This window comes from Fukomys damarensis, unplaced genomic scaffold (genome assembly GCF_012274545.1).
Source record: "Fukomys damarensis isolate Sample0158 unplaced genomic scaffold, DMR_v1.0_HiC HiC_scaffold_19, whole genome shotgun sequence".
Lineage (NCBI taxonomy): Eukaryota > Metazoa > Chordata > Mammalia > Rodentia > Bathyergidae > Fukomys > Fukomys damarensis.
This window is the reverse complement of record NW_022900931.1, coordinates 49,178,858-49,205,366: the sequence shown is the minus strand read 5'-3', so window position 1 is coordinate 49,205,366 and position 26,509 is coordinate 49,178,858. Positions and strand designations below refer to the sequence as shown.

The window sequence follows — 26,509 nt, the reverse complement described above, 5'->3', positions numbered from 1 at the left end:
ATATATATACATATATATATATATATATACACACACACACACACACACACACATATCCATGCCTGCATCATTTGGGTTTTTTTTTCAAATTTGTTTTCCTTTCCATATTTGTTGCACCATTCCATTTAATAGCTAACATTCATGCCTATTTTTTTAATAAGAGAAGAGAAAATTCTCATGAGCTGTGTATTCTTTTATGCCTCTAGCTTTGCTCATTTGCAGGTAAATAGTAGGACTAATTTCAGTTTTTAAAAAGAGGCGAAGAAAGTGTAAGTATCTATCTGCTTGTATTCTCCATCCCTCATGGGAGACCTTTCCAATGTCAGGTCTTATCAAGGGCTATGTTGTATGTGCTCATCAACACAGCTTCCATAGAGCAGGAAAAGTTGTCCTCAAACTCTTTCCTGGCCTCAGCCTTGTGGGGAATATCTGCTCAGAAGCCTGCAAAATCTTGTGGGAGCCCCACATTCCTGCCACTGCTGCTGCGATGATTCTATAGTCCCAGGATCCTTCTGAAGAACCTCTACTGAGCTCTGTTGGACTGAATCTTCTGTGATAAACTTCACAGTCATGCTGTGTTCTGCATCTGTTTCTGTGACATAGAAAAGTCTTTGACCTGTGAGCTATGTTCTGTAAACTTGATTCCTTTTGTTCCTTTCCCCCCTGTTTGAGTCTATAGGTCACTTGGTCATAGAAACCATTATTTTCACCCTTTACGTGCAAAGGAAAACAGAATATCTTTTTCCATTTGACTTACATCATGATTTAAAAGCCTAACTTCTCATACTGGATAGAGCTTACAGGAATGGGGAGCATGAAGCCATATAAACTGAAAAAACTAAATTATGTAGAGTGATATAAGGGAAGTTAATAAAGCAGATCAATAAGGCACTGGCAAGCTCATAGAAAATAGAAGTAATACAATATTGGGAGAAATAAGACAATCAGTGACTATAGAAGATATTAACAAAAAAGCTAGAACAGCTAAACAAGGTGATACAAAAATGCATGCCTAGCATAGAAAATTAAGAGTCCATAAAATGGTCCCACACAGAATTTCCAGAAATTAAATGTTGTATTGAAAGTATGGGCAGCAGAAGTTACCAATGGGGTGACAGAATCTCAAAACTAAGATAGGGAAGTTGTTGGTGATCAATGAGAGATAGCTTAAAAACAACAAGACAACATATAAAATGGACTCAACATCTCCTAGATCAAGCAAAGAAGATTAATAGAAGATTAATTGAAATAAATAGAAAATCAGAAGACAGTACAAATGATATGGAACCCTGCTTACTGAATTAATAGTAGAACATTTTCCAAATAATGGGGGAAAAACATACAGACAATTGAGGCACATAGAATCTTAAATAATCACAGTCAGGAAAGAACCTCTTCATGACACATCATAATCAAAGTACTGGAAGTCCAACACAGAATCTTAAAAGTGGTTAGAGAAACACAAGGAATCATTTAAAAGAAATCTCATTAGAAATACAGCAGACTTTTTTACATAACCTCAAAGACCAGGAGAGCTTAGAGTGGAGTGTTTCACCTACTAAAAGAAAACAATTTCCAACATAGGCTGATATATCCTATAAAACTATTCTTTAATACTGATGGAGAAATAAGATATTTTTATGATAAAAGAGTGCTTAACCATTACCAATATGATTATCAAACCACACTGTTTGACTAACACACCTGAAAATAAAATGAAATTCTCAAGAATACCCTAGAAAAACATGATGATGCTAAGGATGACAAAAGGGCTAATAGAATGAATATACCAGATAGGGAGAGCATTTAGAGGGGAAGATGGGGAATCATTAGTGGAATATGAGGCAAGGACAGGGATAACTTGATCCTATCTGCTATAACTTTCAATGTGAATCAACCAATTTCTCAATCAAAAGAAACAGACTGGCACAATGGATCAAGAAACAAAAGGCAACTCTATGCTGTCTACAAGAAACACATTTAACCCCAAAAGAAACTTGACCAAAAGTCAAAAGACAGAACATGATATTCCATACAATGGAATCCCCCAAAATAAACAAGCAAGAGTAATTATCTTATATTCAGAAAACGTAGACTGCAAGCCAAAAATTATCAAAAAAGACAAAGACAGTATATATTGGTGAAGGGAATAATCCAATAGGAAGTGATCAAAATTATTAACATATATGAACCGAAAGAATGGTACACCCAACTTTATAAAACAAACATTACTAGACATAAATGAGCAGGTAAACATAAGCACAGTGTCAGTGGGGGAATCTTAATAACCTACATTCACAAATAGACTGATCAAGTGGCCAAAGTATAAAGAAAGAAATATAAGAGTTGAACAAAACCTTTAAACAAATGGACTTACTAGATCTACAAAGTGTTTCATCCAAAAGAAATAGAATAAACATTCCTCTCAGCCACACATGGAACTTTCTCCAAATTTTACCACATTTAATCCCTGAAAGCAAGCTTAAGTAAAGGTAAAGCAATTGAAATTGTACATGCGTATTATTGTGTCAAATCACAATGAAGTTAAAAATCAACAAAAGAGAACACAGAAATTGTGGAAAAGCAACGGACTAAACAACATACTCTTAAACAGTGGATCACAAAAGAACTCAGGGAAGAAATAAGCAAGTTTCTAGAATTAAGTGTTAATGCCAGTACATCATATGAGAACTAATGAGACACAATGAAATCAGTTATAAGAGGTCAATTCATAGCTGTGACCGACCACATCACAAAGCAGAACGTGGCCAAATAAATAATCTAATCATGTAACTCAAGGTTCTAGAAAAAGAACAAGAATCTAAGCACAATGCTAGTACAAGGAAGGAAATTTATAAAATCAGAGCCGAATTCAATGAATTTGAGGACAAAATAATATACAAAGGATTGATGACTTTAAGTGTTGGTTCCTTGAGATAATAAACTAATAAATAAACCAGATTATTTTCCAACCTGGTCTTATTTCGGGGAGCGGGAAGTACTGTAAATGATATAGGGAATACTGAACATTTACATGGATAAGATGGACTCCAGAGCTGCATATTTCACCACGTAGTAAACCAAAAGCAAAATGCCTCAGAGAAACAAATGTTAAAACAGAGATACAACCCAGTGGAATATAAAATAGGTAAAACTTCTCATGTCACAGGCATAGGCAAGAACTTTCTGAACCAAACCTGTTATACAGGAAATAGTACTGAGAATCACCAAGTGGGCTCACATCAAATTAAAAGGCTTCTGCACAGCAAAGGAAGTAACAGCGTGACGAGAGTGAAGAGACACCCTATAGAATGCTAAAAAATATTGTATACTGCTTACCCATAAAGAATGAGAAATTAGAGACATTTATAGCTAAAGGATGCACATTGACAACATAATCTTAAGTGAAATAAACAGGACACACATGTATAAATACCAAATAGTTCCTCTGGTGTGAGAAACTGAAAGTGTAAATAAGGATTAAAATGAGCAATTGGTAATGTGAAATAGGAAGGAAAAAATACGAGATAAGAAATAAATGGAATCAAAGCTTTTGCAAATCGGGAGGGAAGGAGGGGATGAAGGGAGGGCAGGGCAATGGGATAAAAATAAGAGCCAAGATACATCGTGTAAAGGTGCAAGTTCTCAATGAAGAATGTAAATGTAGTGTATATCTAAAATGTACCATAAAAGAATTTAAGAGAAGAGAGAATTGCCAGCTATATCTCAGAGGACTAATATCTAGAATACAGAAATAAAAGACGCAAACAAAAAATGAGCAAATCAGATGAATAGAAAGTTGACAGATGTACAATGGCCAATAAATACATGAAGAAACACTCAACATTGTAGATGACATGATCCTCTACATAGAAGACCCCAAAAAACTACCAAAAGAATCTTAGAATTAATGAAAAAATTCAGTAGCAGGATATAAAACAAAATGCAAATTAAAACAACACTGAGATTCCATCTCACTCCAGCAAGAATGGGCATCATTAGGAAATCAGATGATAACAAATACTGGAGGGGGTGCGGGGCAGAAGGGAGCAGTTCTACACAGGTGGTGGGAGCGTAAACTGGTGCAGCCCTGGGGAGACCAGTATGGAGATTCCTCCGGAAACTACAGCTAGAAACTCCATTTATCCCGCTATTCCCCTTCTATGTGTCTTCCTAAAGGAGCTCGAGACATCACCCTGTAACGATACATACTTGCCCGCATTTATAGCAACACCATTCCTAACAGCTAAATCTTGGAAATAGCCTGTGTGTCCATCAACAGTTGAATGGTTAGAGAAAACGTGGCATTTACACACAATGAAATGCTAGTGTGCCATGAAGAAAGAGAAACTGGAGTCATTTGTAGGAAAATGAATGCACAATGGTAAATGGAACAAAGCAGACACAGAAGCTTGAGTATTTCAGCTTTCTCTCGTGTGAGAGACTCGAAGAACAAAAAGCAAAATCAGACACAGGTAATGGGAAGTAGAGAGATATAACTTTCTCAATGTAGAAAGGGAGCAAGAGACGGAGAGAGTGAGGAGGAAGGCGAGGGAAAGGGATGAAACAGGGAATTGAGGTGTGTCAGGTACAGGCACCAATTCCACACAAGGAATGTAAGCATTGTGCATTGCAAACATGTACAAGAACAACAACAAAAACAGAAAAGGAAAGGAAAGGAAGGCGATCAAAGATGGGCAGAGCTGAGATGTAGAGAAGTGAAAGAGGATAAAAAGGATTTAAAATACATTGTGTAAGTGTGCCAATTCTCCACAATAAGTGTAAACATCAAAAATAGAAAGTATATGGAGGATTAAAAAATAAACAAAGGGGAATGTGTGAAGTTGTTCCTTAATTAGGCACTTGGGGCATGAGCTGCTTTCCCATAGGCACTGGTGGGAGAAATTTTCAGAAGAATCCTTTCTCCTCTTGATTGCTCCCCGAGAGACCTCAACTTGTGGCTATGATCTCAACCATCCTAGCTGTTAGACTGCAGAGCAGTTAAGCTAGAGACACCTGGGAAGTTGGCTTCTGGACAAGGTGGGTGTAAAATGCAGTTTGTGAAGGGTGTAACAATGCATGAGATAAGAGGAAAACGACTAAAACTTAGGGACCGGAGGATGCTGTGAGCTTTTTACTAGAACTACAGGGATCCCTAAAATAACAATTACATGGAGAAATTGTCTACTGCATTTCTTTCTGGGCCGCAAACTCCAGGACTTTCCTTACTTCTAATAATTTCAAGATTAAGTTTTAATCTCAGATATTCATATTTTAAATAGCTAAGCCAGGAAAGACACCTAAAAATAAAGAATGAGAAAACAAAGTGGACCTTACAGTTGAACTTCTGGGCTATTTCCCCAGAAAACTTATGAGTGTTATTAGGTATAAATTTGTTTCCAAGTATCTGCATCAAATTACTTTCCTATGTGTGTCAACTTTTTTGTTTTTTTGTGTGTATGTGTTTTTTATTTGTTTGTTTGGTTTTTGTACCAGGGATCTAACTCAGGCCCTTGTGCTTGCAAGGCAGGCAGCAGGACCACTAAGCTAAATGCCCAGCCATCTTTCTTTATTTTAAAAAATCCAAATCTCTAAAATCATGCCAAATTTTCCTTTTTCTAAGTTTCTATTTTCCAATTTCAGTGTGTACTAGCCATCAAGAACAGTGCTCATTTCAGTGTTTATTTTTTTTTTAGTGCCTCTGAAAAAGGGAAATACACCTATTATAAGGGTGTTATTTTCTGTCATAGCAGCAAAACACATTAGGGATAATAAACTCAAAAGATAAGTAGATGACAAAATGATTTTAAAACATAACGTAAATATAATAATTTGTCATGCTTACAAGTTCAGATTTGACTCTAAGCTTTTAGAGAACCCTATCTGTATGAGGTTTTTAGCAAAGGAATTAAGAGCTTTGTATTTTAAAAGTATTACAGGAGTATCTGTGTTAGACTCAAGTAGAAAATGATACCTTTGCAAACAATGAGTCCAGGTAAGAATTAAAACAGGATATAATCAGAGTATAAGTTATTTTTTTCATGATCATTGGAAAATAGTTTTAAAAGTAGTTTTCTTAAAGATCCTGTATTTGTCCCTCATATTCCTCTTGTTTCAAAAGAGATTTAATATTCTCCTGTATCTTAGTTGGCCTTATACCAACTAACTACTATTAAATCTCTGTATTTATTGCAGGACTGGGAATCAAACTCAGGAACCTGTGCTTGTCAGGCAGGTGCAGCTCCACTGAGCTGTACCACCAGCCCCTCAAGTCTACTTTTAGAAGCTTATGGAATTCTGAGCTCTTCTTTAGGCTTTCTCACTGGTAAAATGAGTGAAAAGTTCTGCAAATGTATTAGAGGTCTCACACCTAAGAGAGGTAACTTTCTAGTGATATCAGATGATCTTAATCTTTCTTTCTTTTCGTTTCTTTCTTTCTTTCTTTCTTTCTTTCTTTCTTTCTTTCTTTCTTTCTTTCTTTCTTTCTTTCTTTTTCTTTCTTCATTCCCAGGGGTTCTCAGTTGGTGCTTTCTTTTTGTCCATGTAGAGACATTTACCAATTTCTAGAGCCATTTTGGTTGCTCTAATTAGGGGAGAGGGCTGAGCTAGCTAACTCCAGTTGGTTGAAACCAGGGCTGTTGCTAAACATCAGACAATACCCTAACAGCTTCTCTTCCTCCCACAGTGAAAAACCATCTTGTCTAAAATGTCAGCAGTGATCAACTACAGAAAACCTGCTTTGTGCAACTGCTGAACTCTGTACAGTGGCTATAGACAAAGATATCTGAAGTACTTGCCAAGCCTACCTTAAGATGTGGACTGCTGATTATAGTCTTTCAGTGACACCAAACTACTCCTTAGATGTGATCTCCACATTAGTGCACTTCAGCTGTGAACTAACTCTTTCTATAGAGCAGATCACACCACTCTGCATACACAGATAGAGCTCATGGTCTAGGCTGATGTGTTTTACAGTAAACTATAATCAGTATAATATTTGGCTTTTTCTTTTCAGTCAGTTTTTAATAATAATAACAAGGAGAATGGTAACTGCACACAGTTTTTAAGACGTTCACTTTACAATGGTCTAATGCTTAACACAGAGAGAATTCATTTCGTCACTATTTTGTGTCCTCAATGTTTCACTTCAAAAAATAAAAACGTCTACTTATTTAAATTGTTTTTTGTCTTTTGTTTTTTTTGGTACCGGGGATTGAACTCAGGTCCTTGTGCTTACAAGGCAGGCCACCAAACTGCTGAGCTAAATCCCCAGCCCTAAACATTTTTTTTTTTTGTACCAGAGATAGAACTCGGGTACTTGTGCTTGCGAAGCAGGCGGTGGAACCACTGAGCTAATCTCCGGCCCTATTTATTTAAATTGTTTCTAATTTACTATTATAGTGAATATTCCCATGAATATCTTTGTACATAATTTGCATATGTAAAATAGTTTCCTTTATGGCAGGTTGTTAAACCATTTGAAGGTTCTGAATAAAAACTGCCAAATTGCCTTGTCGGGGGAGTTAGTACCAATTTATATCTAAATAGCAAACTCTTTGCCTGGACACCAGAATAGTTTACGAGATAAAGTATATTTACTAAAAATATTTGCAAATTGGGCAGGGTGACTTTATAATTTGGAGAATAACTCACATTGTATATTTTGTTTAAATTAATTGCAGGGTAGTTTGTGAAAAGGAAATTTCTGCTTGCTCTAGGAATGCAGTGAGAATTATGACTATTTTATCTCATTGTTCAATCCTTGAAGCTGCTGAAAATATGGATCAGGTAAACTGGACAATTGTGACTGAATTTTATTTCTCTGACTTCCCTCAGTTGGAGAACAACAGCCTCTTACTCTTCATTCCTCTGCTCTTTATTTACATATTCATTATTGTTGGAAATCTCTTGATCTTTTTTGCTGTCCGTTTGGACGCTCGTCTCCATAACCCCATGTACAATTTCATCAGCGTCTTCTCTTTCCTGGAGATCTGGTACACTACAGTGACCATCCCCAAGATGCTCTCCAACCTGCTCAGTGAACACAAGAGCATCTCTTTCATCGGCTGCCTCCTGCAGATGTATTTTTTCCACTCGCTCGGAGTCACGGAAGGCCTGGTCCTCACAGTGATGGCCATCGACAGATATGTTGCCATCTGCAATCCTCTTCGCTACGCCATCATCATGACTCCTCGACTGTGCGTCCAGCTGTCCACTGGCTCTTGCATTTTTGGCTTCCTTATATTACTGCCCGAGATCATATGGATCTCCACTCTTCCCTTCTGTGGCCCCAACCAAATCCATCAGCTCTTCTGTGACTTTGAACCTGTGCTGCGCTTAACCTGCACAGACACCTCCATGATTCTGGTGGAAGATGTGATCCACGCAGTCTCCATCCTGGCCTCCGTGTCTATCATCAGCCTTTCCTACCTGAGGATCATCACGGTGATTCTGAGGATCCCCTCCGGTGAGAGCCGTCAGAAGGCGTTCTCCACGTGTGCGGCCCACATCACCATTTTCCTGCTGTTTTTTGGGAGTGTGGCACTCATGTACCTGCACTTCTCCGTCACATTTCCACCTTTGCTGGACAAGGCCACTGCACTGATGTTTGCTGTCCTTGCCCCACTTTTCAACCCAGTAATCTACAGTCTGAGGAACAAAGACATGAAAAACGCCATCAAGAAGATTTTCTATCCTCAAAAGATGTTCAATGCCTCTGGGAGTTAATGGGTGTTCGCCAATATTTGTTCAAAGAATTGTCATTGTCTCTATAATTTAAAAATCTTTTCAAATTAGTTTTTAAAATTACTGTGTGCACTTTGTTTTCATGTTGCTGACTGTATGTTCTTTGCAATTTTCCAGGTTAAGAACTATTGCCTATCTTATCGAGGAACCTGCTGTATATGTACCTATCCTCACATCATTCATGTATTCTCCACTTTGCACCCCCAAATACTGCGGAATCATCTTCTAGTTGAGCAAAGATTGTGACCTAAGGGATAAAGATATTTATAATTTGAAAATTTAGATATTTCCTTTGTACACACTTTTGTCTTATATTCACATTATCCTTATGTTGTGGAAGGAATTGGCAAGTGACATGCACAGAGAGACAAGCTAAATGGAAGTAAAATTTAAAAAGTTTATTTTTCCAGGCAAAGGTCCGTCACATTCAAAAAGGCAGTGCCAGTGACTGACCTCCTATTGGGCTGCAGCTTCCCTTCTATAGGTTTTACAGCCATGATCTCATCCAGGTGGTTACATTTCACTTCCTCAGTTCACATCAGGCATGTGCAAATTACAGTACCCAGACAGTTCACTTTAACTCAGACATGACAATGCTTTGCAGTTGGGGAGTTTACCTTAAGATTCCTCTTGCTGTCTATTCTAGTGCACAGGAAGGGGGTGTTCAAGGTCAGGGATGAGGCCAGATGTCCCACTTCATGGTCAGTGCCTCCAGGGTCTATTAATTTTGAACTAAACAAAGCAGAGTGCTGTTAAGAGACAGAAGAAGTTATTTCACATTTTCCTAACATTTTGTAGGTTTTTTAGATTATGTACAAAATTCTCTGTATAACTTATATAGTTTGGTTTTTTTTTTAAGCTTAATGAGATGCAGAGAAATTAGGTAATTTAGCTTAGGAAAGAAGTCTAATTCCCTTATTTTCACCTGAGAGACCTTTAGCCCTCTATAAATTGTCTTCGGATTACTGCAATTGTTGTGTGGCACAAGTAGTCACTGACTTTGTGATGTTTGCATCATGATGTTATTATCAAGCCCTTTGTGGGTTAATGTTCACATTGTCTCAAAGATTCAAAACAAACATTCTTGGGCACTTGAGGACAAGATAGATTAAATGTATCTCTTGGAACCAAAACGTACACATATGCAAATGACACAAAATTACATTTTGGTATTTATGAAATTATAAGTACTATTAAAATGTGTCTGTTCCCTTTTATGTTAAAAAGTTAGTTTCAACCCTCAAAATCTATTCTTTTTGTTGTTTGAATTTAGAATGTTTCTCTGCTCTGGAACTTATATTCACCCATTAAAAAGTTCACACACATTATATTTTAGGATAGACGTCTCTGACTTTATTTCAAAAGACTATAGTACCAGTTTTAGAAGCTGAGTAAATTTTCTCCTGAAAATAATTTTGGCCCAGTTTCTGTGTAGCCAAACAAGGCTGCAAAGCCATTGTCACAGGGAACACAAAGAGAGGGCAGCCAGCCAGAAGTGCGGAAAGGAGGGAGTGGTGCTGGAGATGGAAATATCAGTGACACTTAGCGATAGTAAGCCTCAGGCTGCAAAAGCCCAGCGGGTGGATAATCTGGGATCCACTGGGGAGTGGGAAGTCACAAAAGACCCTCTCTGGCATTAGGGACCAACTCTACTCTTTACCTTCCGTTACCTTCCCTCGCTTTTGTGCCAGTAAGGAACATTTGTGCATGAAGAAAAGTATATAGAATATGAAGGGTAAAAACTTTAATTTTTTATTTATAAATATAATACATTTCTTATTCATTCGTAAGGGCATTTGAGATATATTTGGCCTGATTTGCAAACTCACCAGCTAAAAGTCTTTAAATATAATATATTCCTACACTACTTTGCATTTAAGTAACTCAATTTTCTGATTGAATAAAGCTTCCACAGCCTTCCTTTAAAGCCTTTGTAGTCTAAAAAGAAAATTGTAAAATGGCTGATTTTAAATCTTATTAAATGTTTTAATACTATGATTAATGTATTAAGATTTCAACTTCAGGAAGCAAACCTAATAATTTTGGTTAAATGTAGAAAATTTTAAATTAAATTTTATCTCAATAAGGTTGATTAAAATTAAACATTCAATTCCAAAAATAAAATTAGAATTACAAAGTACACCTGCTATTCCAATAAGACAAATTATCTTGCATAATGCAAGTACATGTAGTGCTAAGTATCTGTAGAGTATTATTTTAAAATGTAACTTACAATTTTTCTCTTAAATATTTCTGTGATTAGCTTTAAAATTATGCTGTTTAAGAGATGCAAACTGGTAAGGAAATAAGTATGTGATCCATATTTTTATTCCTGAAGCAAGTATTTACAGAGGTTGCTATGGAGTATGATTGAAAAAAAATAGTGAGTTTAAATTTTAAAAACATGATTTTAGTAAAAGACACAATGCTGTTCATCCCCCTGTTGCTTCACACGTTCTTCTCCCATCGTCCTTGCCACTTTCTAAAGCAGTTCTGGAAGTCTTTCATGAGTGTCTCTAGTTCTGCCATTGTGGCTACTCAAAATGTTCACCTTTCACAGTCATTTTGACTTTGAGGAAGATCCAGAAGTTTCAGGGTCACAAATTTAGTGAATACGGTGGGTGTAGACGCACCGTGAAGTTTTCATGATGGGACTGGCAGGGACATTCACCATGTGTTTGATCACGTCTTGTAAAGACACTCAGGAGAGAGGACTTCCAGAAGTGCTTCAGAAGATGTCAAGAATAGGCTGAGTGTGTTTGAAGTAAGGGGACAGGTTTTTCTGGGTGGCATCAATGGCAATGTGTCTTTTAATATGATTCATTAAAAAATAAACATTCCCCTTCTATTTTAATGACAGCATGTATGCCAGGTACTATTTCAGGTGTTTAAAATATAACTGATAAAATATTCTCTGCTTTTACATAGCTGACACTTTAGAGAATATTTTTTCAAAGATTCACATTAAAATTAAGCAAAAAGAGTGACATGAAAGTGTGTGTTCTGTAGGAAATAGAAACAAAGAGGATCTGATAATTCCGAGTGAGATGGGGTATCATAATTTTAAGTAGGTTGAACCTCATTTAGAAGGTCACATTTAAAAAAAAGAGTTGGAGTGACTAAAGGATAACCATGTAAATACATAATCAGGCAGCAGTGAAAGCTAGCAAAAATGTCCTCAGTGGCATGCATTTGGCCTGTTTAAGGAATCATGGAATCCACTGTGGCTGAAATGGGCTGTCAATAGGTAATGGAAAACTAGAAGATGACTTTAAGGCAATAAAAAGTAGAACCTGGAAGACCATTGCAAGATTTAGATTTTTAAATTTACTCTGAAAATTGAAGAATTGGAGAGTTTGGAGCAGAGAAGAGATGGTATCACGGGTTTAGCAGACTCTTCTCTGTATTGAGAAAACAAACAGGACACCCAAAGTGAAAGCTGGAACCCCTAGGGAGCTGTTCCAGTCCTACTCATGAGAGATGACTCTGTCTTGAATCATCGGTATGGTAGCAATGGACATGAGGAAATGTGGTCCAATTCTAGATATCGTTTGACAGTGGAACTAACATGATTTCCTTACAGACTGAAAAGGAAAGAAGGGAAAGGGAAAAATGAGAAAAGGAGAAAATGGAAACAAAACTTTTGTAAATACAGAGGGGAAAAGGGTTAAAGGACAATAGAGGAGTGGGAAAAAATAAGAGTCAAGTTATACCATGTACACATACAAATTTCCTATGATGAATGTGGTCATTATGTATACCTGAAATGAATTAATAAAATTAAGTTTAAAAAACAGAGCATGAAAGAGAGGAGTCAAGCACAGCCAGCTGGGATGACTGAGTTGCCATTTTCTGAGACAGAATACTGCAGGAAGATGTTGGGGTAAAGAATTCCAGAAGTTTAATTTTGCACTTCTTTAGATTAGAAAAGATCTAATACAATGCAAAGTAGCTGATATTTGAGTTACATACTCATAAATGAAGGCTGAGAGGGTTGGAGATATATGTGTGAATCAAGTATATATTAAGTAGTGAAGCCTGAGACTACCAAGGGCCTCAACTCTATGGATTTCAGGAAACTAGGAGAAATACAGAATGATTGAGAAATAGTAGAAATGTGATACAAAATAAAACAAATGTCCTGAGAGTCTGGTAAAAGAGGAAAGAGTGATTGACTTTATCAAATTCTGTCAATGGTCAAGTAAGTTGAGAAATGGACAGGGGTCTTTGGGTGTAGCCATCTAGAGGTCATTGTTAAACTCATTAAGAGAAGTTTGCATAAAGTAGTGGAGGCAAAATCCTGCCTGGAGTAGTGAAACAAGATAAAAGTAAAATTGGAAATATCAAGTACAAACAACTCTTTCACAGAGTTTTATCACCAATGAGAGCAGAGAATTGAGGTTCTATAGAGAAGAGATCACTAAAATACTCTTTTGACTGAAATTTAAAATTAAATTTCAAGTAATAAATTAAAATATATATATGTATATGTTCACTCACTCATATTTCTATCTACAGGACACTTTTTTTTTTTTTTTGGTACTGGGGATTGAACTCGGTTCCTTGTGCTTGCGAGGCAGGTTGCAGAACCACTGAGCTAAATCCCTGGCATATAGGAAACTTTTTTACAAAACAGTATTGACTATACTCCATTGATACTTCTGATCTTTTCTAGTCTGTTTTTTTCCTATTCCATTTCATTTGACAAATTTTGAAACTGATTCAAGCACTCACTAGTGAATTAATTTGTATGTATATTTAAATTAGGCCTTTAAATATTTTTATCTTTGGATGTCAATACTGTATAACAAATAGTTTCTGTTTTTAACTTCATTTTCCAATGGTTTGTAATGTATTTTCATTAAAGTACTCCATTTTATTAAAAGGCAATTTTTATTTTTAAAAATATGATTTAAAGATGAAGAAAAAGATACACACTCTCTGACAGTGCTGGTATGTAATCCAAATGGAATAACCCTTTTTAGAATAGTTTAGTAATGTGAATCAAAATAATTAATATACATAAATATACATTTAGAAGTAGAGGATAGAGAAGACCTCTGATAAAAAGAAACAAAACTTAAAGATTGAGAAGGAATCAAGCAGAACATAGGTCACATGAATCTGTTTTGAAAATGCTGTGAGGTTAGCAACAGCCAAGTGCATTTCAGGAACCAGAGGGAGATGTGTGCTGAATAAGTAGAGGGAATAAAAGTGACCAGATGAAAGCTAAAGGTAGCATACTATGAGATATTATGATTTAATCCAACCTACAATGAAAAGATCAAAGAGATTTATGTAAGACATTGTATTCATAGAACAAGATTGCTAATGTGATATGAATTTTACATTGTACTGTGACAAAAGTACAAGTAAAGGACAATTTAAGAGAACTGAGTAGTTATTTTCTGCTCTGGGAACCACCCCCCTCACTGAAATTCATGGGTTAAAATAGAAATGGTCATATATTTTCCTGGGTTGGCAGCCCAATGAGTCAGCCGATGGTTAACTAAGAGTTGGCTGAACTAGGATAACATCAAGTCAAGTAAACTCTCTTCCATGTTTTCTTTCACATTTTAACAGGCTGATTGAGTCTGTTTGCCCACTCACTTGTTAGAAGATTATCTAAGGCTCAGGAAGACTCTCCTGTCAAACTGAAAAAGAGCCAAGGAGAAGGAAAGCAATTCCAACTTTTGATGTTAAGAAGTGTCAATTCAACTTGCAGATAGCATAAATATAGGGTGAAACTTATATTGTACAATTGTTCATAATGTAGAAATTATATTAGAATCACTGAAACTAATCATTTATATGTAGGTTAAAATATTGGGGACATAGACTATATTTTAAAAAGGTGGTAAAACAATATATTGAGGAATACAAACAAATGTATTAGAACATCGCCTTTTATATAGTCAATAATTTTAATGCAATGAAAATTATGTATCCTTTAGAAAAATTGGATAGATCTTGAAAAGTTTGAATGATTTTTCAGATTGTAAGGAATTAAGCAAATTTTTAAATATTCAAAGAAGAATAAGATATTGTAGTAGGAGTACATGAAAGGGCAGAAGAAAGCACAGATGACATAAAAAAACAACCTCTTCACAGAATTAATGACAGAAAACTTCCCAAGCAGAGCAAAATAATTTAAAATACAGATAAGTGAGTTATATAGGACTCAACTAGTTACAATAAAATAAAACCTACACCTAGAGACGTAATAATCAAGATCCAGGTAACCCAACAGAAGTAAAATATATTACATGCAATTAGAGAAAAGAAACAAATGGCATGCAAAGGAAAGCCCATCAGAATCACAAATGATTTTTCAACAGAAACCCTCAAGCCAAGGAGAGCCTGGAGTGTGGTATTTCAAGCTCTAAAAGAAAACAACCTCTAATCTGGGCTGGTTAATCCCATAAAACTATCCTTCAAAATTGATGGAGAATAAGATATTTTCATGACCAAGAACACTGAGAAACTTCATGAATACCAAACCAGTACTCCAAATAATTTTTAAAAATATTCTAGAAAAAGACAATGAAGTTCACAACTCCATAGGCAAGAATTTAAAGGGAGAGGCTTAAAAAAAAAAAAGAAAAAAGAACCAACAACAGGAAAATAATATGACATTGAGGTGTCAGTACATATCAGTTATTACCATCAATGTCAATGGCCTCAATTCAACAATCAAAAGAAATATACTGGAAGAATGGATTAAGAAGCAAAATCAAACAATATGCTGTATACAAGAAACACACCTACTTGAGAAAGACACTCATAGACTGAAAGTAAATGGGTGGAAAACTGTTCTCCATGTGACAGGAACCTGGAAAAAAGCAGGGATAGCTATTTTATTTGCAGACAAAGTAGATTTCAAACCAAAACTAATTAAGAGAGACAAAGAAGGTCACTACATCCTTGTAAAGGGAGCAATCCTAGAAGAAGTGATGACAATCATATGTATGCACCAAATACTAATGCCCCAACTATACAAAACAAATATAAAGGGATGTGAAGCACAAAATTAGCCTAATACAATGGTAGTGGGGGACCTCATATCCAATTTTCACAACTACACAGGTCATCTAGACTAAAATTCAACAGTGAAATACTACAACTGAATCAAGCTTTTTAAAAAATGTACTTAACAGATGTTACAGAGTGTTCCACCACACAGATTATATATTCTTTTTGGCTGCACATGTGTCATTTTCCAAAATAGACCACATGCTAGCTCATAGAACATGTTTAAATAAATACAAAAGAATTGAAGTCATCCCATGTATATTATCAGACGATAGTGCAAGTAAACTGGAGATCAATAACATAAGAAACTGTAAGAACTTCACAAACACATGGAAATTAAATGACACTCTCCTGAACAACCAACGGGTCACAGAAGAAATTAGGCAGTTTTTATAATTTAATGACAGTGTAATACAGCATACAGGAATCTATGGGATACAATTAAAGCAGTTTTATGTGGGAAATTCATAGCAGTGAATGCCCACATTAGGAAAACCAAATGACCTCAAATAAACAACCTAATGGTGAATCTTAAGTTCCTAAGAAAAGAAGAGCAAGAGACACCCAAAGCTCATACAAGGGAGGAAATTAAAGAGATGAAGGCAGAAGTTAAAGCAATAGAGAATAAGAGAATGATACAAAAAAATCAGCTAATTAAAAAGTTTCTTTTTTTCAAAAGAATAAAGTCAACAAACCCTTGGCCAACCATATCAAAAAAAAAAAAAAAAAAAAAAAAAAAAAAAAAAAAAGGAAAGAAAAGGCTAAAATTCTTGCAATTAGGAATGAAAATGGTGAAGTCACAAAAGATTCAGCAGAAATCCAGGGGATAATCAATACTTACTTCAACAGCCTTACGTGATTTTTTATCTTTTTTTTCTCTCATTGAGTTTATTGGTACATTTTAGGTATACAGTACAGTTGCATTCATCACTGGGATCATGTACCTTTACATGACAGGTCTTGGGTCTCATTTTTCCCCTTGTCCCTGCCCTCCCTTCACTACCTCCTACTCTTCCCATTTACAACACTTTATTTCAATTTTTTCATTTTCTCATATTTTTTCCTCTCCCTTATTACCTTTCCCCTACCCTTCCCACTTTCCCTACACTGTTAGCCCTTTCCTTCCTGTGTCACATTGTCAAATATATCATTGGGATCTTATGCATTATTATACTTTTTTATACCAGAGAAACTATTTGGTATTTACATGTGTGTGACTTACTTATTTCACTTAGGAGTATATCCTCAATATGTATCCATTTTCCTATGAATGAATCTAATTACTCTTTTTTATGGCTGAGTAGTATTCCATTTTATAGAAAAGCCACATCTTCTTTATCCAGTCTCCACTTGATGGGCAAAAGGGCTGTTTCCAAATTTTAACTATTACAAACTGTGCCACTATAAACATAGGTTTGCACACATCACTGTGATATGATTCTTTTAAATCTTTTGGAAAGATACCCAGCAGAGGGAGCAAATGGAACCTCTAATCCCAGCACTTTGAGACATCTCCATATTGATTTCCATAGTGGTTGCACCAGTCTGCACTTCCACCAACAGTGGAGAAGGGTTGTTTTCTCCCTACAACCCTGCCAACATTTGTTATTGTTTGATTTCTTGATAGCAGCCTTTTTTGTGGGGTGAGGTGGAATCTCAATGTTGGTTTCACCTGCATCTCTCAAATGACCAGTGATGTGGAACATTTTTTCATATATTTACTTGCTGCTTTTACTTCTTTGTCTGAGAAATGTCTGTTCATTTCAGATGCTCATTTTTGAATTGGGTCTTTATATTTTGGGGGGCTGGTTATTTTGAGTTCTTTATATATTCTAGATAATAGTCCTTTGAGGAGCAGCTGGTAAAAATTTTTTCCCACATTGTAGGTTGTCTCTTAGTTCTGTTGATGGTTTCTTTTGCAGTGCAGAAGCTTTTTAATAAGATGAGATCCCACTTGTTGATTCTTTCTGCTAGTTTCCGTGCTACTGAGGATTTCTTCATAAAGTCTTTTCCTATGCCCAAATCTTCAAGAGTTTTGCCTAACTTATCTTCCAGCAAGTTTAGTGTTCCTTTTTTAATATTTAGGTATTTAATCCACTTGGATTTTAATTTAGTGGATGGTGAAAGATAAGGGTCTAGTTTTAATCTTTGACAGGTTGAGATCCAGTTTTTCCAAAACCATTTATTAAAGAGACTATCTTGCCTTCAGTGAGGATGGTCAGCTCCTTTGCCAAAGATGAACTAGCTGAGTACATCTGGGTTTGTTTCTGTATCTTCCAATCTGTTCCACTGATCCTCAGATCTGTTTCTTTGCCAGTACCATGCTGTTTTTATCACAGTGGCTTTGTAGTATAGTTTCAAACTGTGAATTGTTATACCTGCTGCCATGTGTCTGTTGCCTAGGATGGCCTTTGCTAATTTAGGTCTCTTCTGATTCCAAATGAATTTTTGGATTCTTTTCTCTAGTTCTGTGAAATATAGTGTTGGAATTTCAACTGGCATTTCATTAAATTTGCATAGCAATTTTGGTAGTATGGCCATTTTTGCTATGTTGATTCTTCCTACCCAGGAGTAGGGGATATCTTTCCATTTTCTTATATCCTCTTCAAACTCTTTTTTCAAAGTGTTGTAGTTTGCAGTGTAGAGGTCTTTTGCTTCTTTTATTAAATTGATTCCTAGATACTTCATTTTTTGGATGCTATTGTGAAAGGAATTGTTTCCCTAATTTATCTCTCAGTGAGTCTGTTATTTGTGTACAAGAAGGCTATTGATTTTTGAGTGTTGGCCTTGTATCCAGCTACTCTGCTAAAAGTGTCAATTCAATGTTGAGTATCATATCATCAGCAAATAATGACTGTTTGACTTCTTCCTTTCCTATTTTTATTTCTTTAATTTCTTTCTTTTGTCTAATTGCTGGGGCTAATGTTTCAGAAGTATATTGAAGAGAAGTAGTAATAGTGGGCATCCTTGTCTTGTTCCTGATTTTAATGTGAAGGTTTTCAGGTTTTTGCCATTTAATATGATGTTGGCAGTTGGTTTTTCATAGATAGCCTTTATTAAATTGAGATAAAAACCATCTATTCCAATTTTTTGCAGGGTTTTTATCATGAATGGGTGTTGAATTTTGTCAAAAGCTTTTTCTGCATCTATCAAGAGGATCATATGGCTTTTGTCCTTGACTCTGTTAATATAGTGTATTACATTTATTGACATGTATGTTGAACCATCCTTACTTCCATGGAATAAATCTGACTTGGTCAGGGTGCATGATCTTCTTGATGCTCCTCTGTATTCTGTTTGCTAGTATCTTACTAAGAATTTTTGCATTTATATTCATTAAGGAAAGTTCTCTTTTTTAGTTTTGTCTTTCCATGGTTTGGGAATTAAAGTGATACTTGCTTCCAGGAATGAATTTGGAAGTACTGCTTCCTTTTTAATTTCATTGAAAAGTTTGAAGAGTAAAGGCAGTAGTTCCTCTCTAAATGTCTTGTAAAATTCAGTAGCAAATCCATCAAGACTTGGGATTTTCTTTGTTGTTAAATTTTAAATTACATTTTCAATTTCACTGATTGTAATTGGGGTGTTTAAAGTGTTTTTGTCTTCTTTCTACAAGTCATTTACAGAGGAAGTATTGCCACTACTCTTTAAATTCTTCAGTGAAATTAAAAGAGAAGAAATACTTCCAAATTCATTCTTGGAAGCAAATATTACTTTGAATCTAAAGCCAGGGAAGACCCAACCAAAAAAGAACTACAGGCCCATCTCCCTAATGAACATAGATAAAAAAATCTTCAATAAGGTGCTGTCAAACAGAATACAGAGGGTCATCAAGAAGATTAGAAAGGGCCAGGAATTCAGCTCCCCAGTACAAAAAAAAGAAGGAGGAGGAGAAAGAAGAGGAAGAAGAAGTTTTTTAGAAGAAGAAGAAGAAGAAGAAGAAGAAGAAGAAGAAGAAGAAGAAGAAGAAGAAGAAGAAGAAGAAGAAGAAGAAGAAGATGATGATGATCATATAACCTGAGCAAATCAGATCTAGAAGATGATCATATAACCTGAGCAAATCAGATCTATCCCAGGGATGCAAGGATGGTTCAACTTACCTAAATCAATAAATTCAATACAATATATTAACAGAGTCAAGGACAAGAACCATATGATCATCTCAATAGATGCAGAAAAAATATTCAACAGAATTCAACACTCATTCATGATAAAAACCCTACAGAAAACTGGAATAGATGGTCTCTATCTCAACTTAATAAAGGCTACCTATGAAAAGCCAACAGCCAACAACATACTAAATGGTCAAAAACTGAAAACTTTCATGCTACACTCAGGAATAAGACAAGGATGTCCACTATTACCACTCCTGTTCAATATAGTTTAGGAAATATTAGCCACAGCAATTAGACAAGAGAAAGAAATAAAAGCAAGAAAGATAGGAAAGGAAGAAGTGAAACTCATTTGCCAATGTTATGATACTCTACATGGAAGACCCAAAGAATTTCACCAAAAGACTTCTAGTCTTGACTGACAGATTCAGTAGAGTAACTGGATACAAGGTAAATACTAAAAACTCAATAGCCTCCTGGTATACATATAACAGTCTCACTCAGAGACAAATTAGGGAAACAATCACTTTCACAATAGCATCAAAAAAAATGAAATATCTAGGAATCAATCTAATGACGGAGACAAAAACCTCTACACTGAAAACTACAGCACTCTGAAAAAAGGAGATTGAAGAGCATGTAAGAAAATTGAAAAACCTTCATTGTTCCTGGGTAGGAAGAATTAATATAGTGAAAATGGCCATACTTCCAATACTGCTATGCAGGTTCAATGCAATCCCTATTGAAATCCCAACAGTGTACTTCACTGAACTATAGAAAACAATCCAAAAATTCATTTGCAACCAGAAGAGACCTAGAATAGCAAAAGCATTCTAGTCAGCAGAGACATGGCAGGGGGTATCACTATCCCCAATTTGAAACTATACTACAAAGCCACTGTGATACAAACAGCATGGTAATGGCAAAGAAACAGACCTGAGAATCAGTGGAATAGATTAGAAGATTCAGAAACATCTCCTGACCTACTCAATCCCCAATTTGAAACTATACTACAAAGCCACTGTGATACAAACAGCATGGTAATGGCAAAGAAACAGACCTGAGAATCAGTGGAATAGATTAGAAGATTCAGAAACATCTCCTGACACACTCAACTACCTCATCTTTGACAAAGGAGCCAAATACCCTCTCTGGAGGAAAGATAGCCTCTTTAATAAATGGTTTTGGGAAATTTTGGAAAGAACTTGATATCAACTTGTTGAAGATTAATAATAGACCTGTATATATCACCATGCCCTAAACTAAAATCCAAGTGGATTAAAAATATAAACATTAAAACAGAAACACTAAACTTACTAGAAAATGAGTTTAGTTACAACTCTAGAAGATATAAGCATAGGAAAAGACTTTATGAACATACCCCCATGGTATATGTGCACCCATGTTCATAGCAGCACAGTTCCTGATAGCTAAAACTTGGACACAACACAACTTCCCATCAACTGGATACTGAATAAACAAAATGTGTTTTTTAATATGAGATGGCGTACTACTCAGGCATAAAGAATGAGAAACTGGAAACATTTGGAGCTAAATGAATGTACATTGAGTTGATACTCATAAGTGAAATAAATAGGATACATATGTGTAAATAATGCGTAGTTTCTCAAGAGTGAGAAACTAAAAGGTATAATAGATAATCTTAAATAGGAAGAAAAGGTGCAAAGGGGAAGGGGAAGTTGGAGGGATAGAGGAAAAGAAAGATGGGAATGTAATTAACATAAGAAAAAGAAAAAAAATGGAAACAAAGACTGTAGATAGGGAGCAGTGGAGGGGTTGAAGGGAGGTCAGGGGAATAGGAAAAAAATAAGAATCAAAGTGGATTATGTCAAGGTGCAAATTTCCAATAATAAATGTCATTACATTGTATACCTTAAATGTACCAATAAAATTAATTAATATTTAAAAGTGTGGTTTAAGGATTAGAAAAAATAACACCACATACAATTAAAGTAATGTGAGAAAAAATGGAAACAAAGTTTCTGTAAATATGGAGGAGTGGAAGGACTGATGGGAGGGCAGGGTATGGAGAAAAAGTAAGAACCAAGATACATATGTAAATGCACAAGTGTCCAATGAGGGATGTAAATGTATTGTATACCTAAAATGTACCAAAGAAAGAAATAAGAATTTAAAAAATGTGAGAAATAAAGAACTTCACAATTGCTTATTCACTTACTTAAAAAAATTCTAAATATCTATTTTTCTCCATAATTTATCCTAGGTGCTTTGATGAAACATACAAAATACTATTATTTGTTTTAAGATATTTACTGTATTGTGGGAAAGGGGAGGTAGATTAAAAAAAAGATAATCATAGAATAATATATGTTTCTCTCAAATTAAAAGAAAATTTTATTCTCACATATAATAAGGTAGATTTGAATTTTTAAACTACAGGAGAGTTAATGTTTTAGGTTTCCCATTCCCATTTTCAAATATTTAAGAACTTATGCAAACACAATTGAAGCAGTTATAAAGAAATAGATTTTCATTTCTTGTTGATTGGAGAGATAAATGATATAATTGCTTTTGAAGAAAACTCAGGAATATTTACCAAATTTGTTAGTTTTGACTTTTTTGAGACATGGTCTCACTATATAGTTGAGACTGACCTGGAACTCACTATGTAGCCCAGGCTACATAGCTGTGAGGTCTCATACTCACAGCGATCCTCCTGCCTCAGCCTCCTGAGTGCTGGGATTACAGGCATGTGACACCATGCCTGGCTTACCAAATTTATTTGTACTATGACCCAGGGTTCCCACTTGTAGAAATTTGTATGTAATATTCAGGAAAGGATGCATATACAAGATTATTCTCTACAGTGATATTTGTAATAGCCAAAACTAGAAGCAACACAAGAGTCCTTCAACAGAGTACTAGTGAACTTAAAGATGCCATGGGATACCACAGAGCTATTATTTTAAAGTGAGTGTGTACTCTCCATAATAAAATACATGTATCTCTAACGTTCTTTATGGAGAAATAGGATTAGAGAATAAAATAAAGTATATGGTATGAGGCCTAATGCATAAGAATGGGAGATAAAAATATCGGTCCATTCTGGGATTGACAAAACAAACATGGAAATCATACAAGAAAACAATTGAAGGTGATGTCTGCCAGGGGTAGGTAAGCAATACACAGGATCTTATAGGTCAGAGTTAGAGCAAGACTTGTTTCTATAAATCTTTTTACATTGTGTTAATTTTTGGACTGGTAAGGTGAATAATTATTGAGAAAATTAAAATTATTGTTGTAAAAAATTTGAATGTGCGGTGTTATGTGGTCACTTGTCATTGCTTGTGTCAGACAGCCCTAATTTCCATCTGACATCCCAGATGTTTATTAACTGCTCCTCCTCTTATTCCATTACATGCTTGTGTTTGGAATACAAACTACAGAAATATTCCATGTGATAGAATGATAGCCTTAATGCTACACAACTTAAACGATGTGATTGTGCTGCCCTTTGTCCCTTGCTTCTTATTGTCCATCCAGTTACTGAGTGTTCAGATGTCAGCAAGGGAAAAGTGGCCAAGAGCCACCTTGGTTTTCACCTCAATATTTCACGTATTAAACATGAAGCTCTTGAGATGAAATCTTACTATATGTTATATATAATTATAATTATATAGCATATATTATACTATTATTATTATTATAAGTAAATACTTATTATCTCTGTGTGTGCACTTGAATAGATATGGAGTCCAGAGAAATCAGATAATAAGGCCATTTATTTATTTGAAGTAAAGTATCTGAATTACTCATAGATCCAAAAGTACTTTTGTTTTTCAGAAACAGAGGTGGGGATAAGGAAGGTGCTGCATTACATTTAAAGCAAAACAAACAGATCACATGAAGTGGAAAGACCACACTGCAACTATTCATATTAAATTGGAGAAGCTTTCTTTGAGAGGTGGAGATTTTGAACCAATAGACACGATGATATTTGCTTTTGAAAGTGCTAATGTAACATTTGCACACAGGTTAGGCCCAATTCTCCAGTTATACATTTCCATACCACTTCACAATTCTGAATTCATTCTATTTCTGCTAATTATTTCAATATATTTCAAATTGATTTGTGAGGGCAGATACCATCATTGTTCATTTCATATTTATTTGTTCAATGTTATAACCATTTGCCTTATGTAGTATCTGGTCCAAAGAAACTATTCATACATTTACTAAATGAAATTAAGCATTTTGTTTTCATCTTTACTTATTCAGAGGGTTTTGCTGTGGGTCTTGCATTCGCTTTTTTTGTTTCATACTCAAACTCAAGACCACTTCCTCCTTCCGTTATAGCTCATCTTGTGCCATTCAGTCTGTTTTCCCAGTGCCCTAAGGTATTCAGATTTTGATTCTGTCATCTCCCCTTTTCTCATCTCACCCACTTTATGTGAGCTACATATTTGATGAGTAAATTCTTTAGCCTCTTATCTGTGTTATTAGGAAAACTTTGGGGAGTCATCATTGAATGAGTAGAGACTATTGTGACAGACCATTAGATTACTTTGTTATGAAACAACAATTCCTCAGAAAAAGTTATTCATCCGACCAGAAACTTTCATAACCATGTTCTCTCCTAAGATACAGTTTTTTCTCTTCATCTGAAAGCACATCCAGGACACAGGACTGCCATGAACTCAGAAAGGAATGAAAGGAAAAATCACTGGTAATAACTTAGGAAGGGGTAATGTGAAATATCAGTAATGGTACTATGGCAGAATTCAGTCACCAGTGGGGAGGTGTCCAGTTAGAAAGCATCATGATTTTGGTATGTGACCACTTACTAATTTGTCCTGAGACTACAAATCATACTAGATTATAGTGAAATCAGTATAAAGTTTATCAATCTTTATGACACAATATTATGTAATACTTTAGAGAGTTAGTGGGCAAGATTTTCTGAAAGGATGAAATAGTAAATATTTAACACTTTCCAAGACCTACAGTCTCTGTCAGGACTACTCCGTTGTGTCCTCCTAGCTCAAGGGTGGCCACTGACAATAGTTAAGGGACTGGCTGTGGCTGTGTTCTGATAGCATTGTATTTATAAAACAGAATGCAGATCTTTTATTCTTTTTTATATTTCCATTTAAATGAAATACATTTTAAGTAGGACATAAAAAGATAAAATTTGTGAATATATGCATGTGAGTGTGTGTATAGAGTGTGCGTGTTCGACTTATATTACATCACACCCACTCAGACCCAGACTGCAGAACCTCTTTGGGATGTGAGCCATAGTTGGATTAGGACTGCAGTCCACCAGCCCCCCTGCGGGCATATAGTCACATGCACAAACACATGCACAGTTTAGTTTGAGTCAATTTTTTCTCATTCTACTGTTCAGAGAACCATTCCATTTGACATGATTCCTGAAATGATTTCTCTCTGCCAGAGAGTCTTCAGCCAGCCCAAAAATCCAGTGTAGAAAGAGAACATACATGTTCTTGCTCAAGTTTTCTCTTCTTTGGGCTTCAATGTCCTTGTTAAGTGTGTGTTTTTAGAGCCCTGTATCACACTTGCTTCAGCAAAATAAAGTATAATGGAAAGAAATGTTTAAACTGCATTAATCCTTTGGTTTTCTTCAGGAAGTTTTTATTTTTCTTGATCATTGTTGAAAGGAGATGCGTGTACTAGTATAATTATGTGAGACAATGTACACTGGACAGCTGTGCACACTGACCAGATTGAAATGAAGGTATTAGATAAGGTGAATGATATCTCTGCTTGGCAGTCTGTCCTATCCACAGAATTCATCTTTTTGTTTCTATATAGTCAATACAAAGGATTTGGGACAGTTTTGCCCTTACTTTTTATGTTTCTCATGAGTTGTAAAATATAAGTTATGAGATTTTAAGATGTCATAAAGCATGTTCAGCATTAGGAATAGTTCAAAAATTATATTTGTAGCTATTTCAGAGGTATCTAAAAGTAGTCTAGTCCTTTTTAAAATAGTACATATTTAAAACAGCTTTTATTTTTTGAAGTGAAATTTATATTTTTACTTTCTTCCTTCTGATTAACTTTCTAGCAATCTTGAAAAAATTTAAAATGTTTCTGCCAATTTTGAAGACGAATCTAATATTGAATCTTTGATAAACCATAAACTCTTGCTTAGGAATTTAATCTCTGAGTACCTTTAAGTTTTTCATATGGATGTGACACCCTCACATATGGCCCATTATGTGCTGTTTCTCAAAGGCCATTTTTTAAATCTATTTTATTTTATTTTTCAGCTTTAATTGAGTTTATTGGTACATTTTAGGGATACAGTACAGTTACATTCATTGTTGGGATCATGTACCTCTATATGACAAGTCTTGATTCTCATTTTTTCCCCTTACCTCTGCCCTCCCTTCATCCCCTCCTCCCCTCCCCAACTACAAACACTTTATTTTCATCTTTTCATTCTCTCACATTTTTTTCTTTTCCCTTTTTACTCTTCCCCTACCCATCCCACCTTCCCTACACCTTTAGCTCCTTTCTTCCCATTTCTAAATGTCAGTAATCTTATTAGAATCTTATGCATTGTTGCAGATTATTCACACCAGGGAAACTATTCGGTATTTACACATGTGTGA

The 26,509-nt window shown here is 35.4% G+C and overlaps 1 protein-coding gene across 1 annotated transcript; it reads left to right on the top strand.

Moving 5' to 3' along the window:
• The first annotated feature begins 7,779 nt into the window (after positions 1 to 7,779).
• On the top strand, positions 7,780 to 8,727 carry LOC104850979 (olfactory receptor 6K3). Its single transcript, XM_010608094.1, has one exon. The coding sequence runs from the start codon at positions 7,780 to 7,782 to the stop codon at positions 8,725 to 8,727; it is 948 nt and encodes a 315-aa protein (XP_010606396.1).
• Positions 8,728 to 26,509: the final 17,782 nt, after the last annotated feature.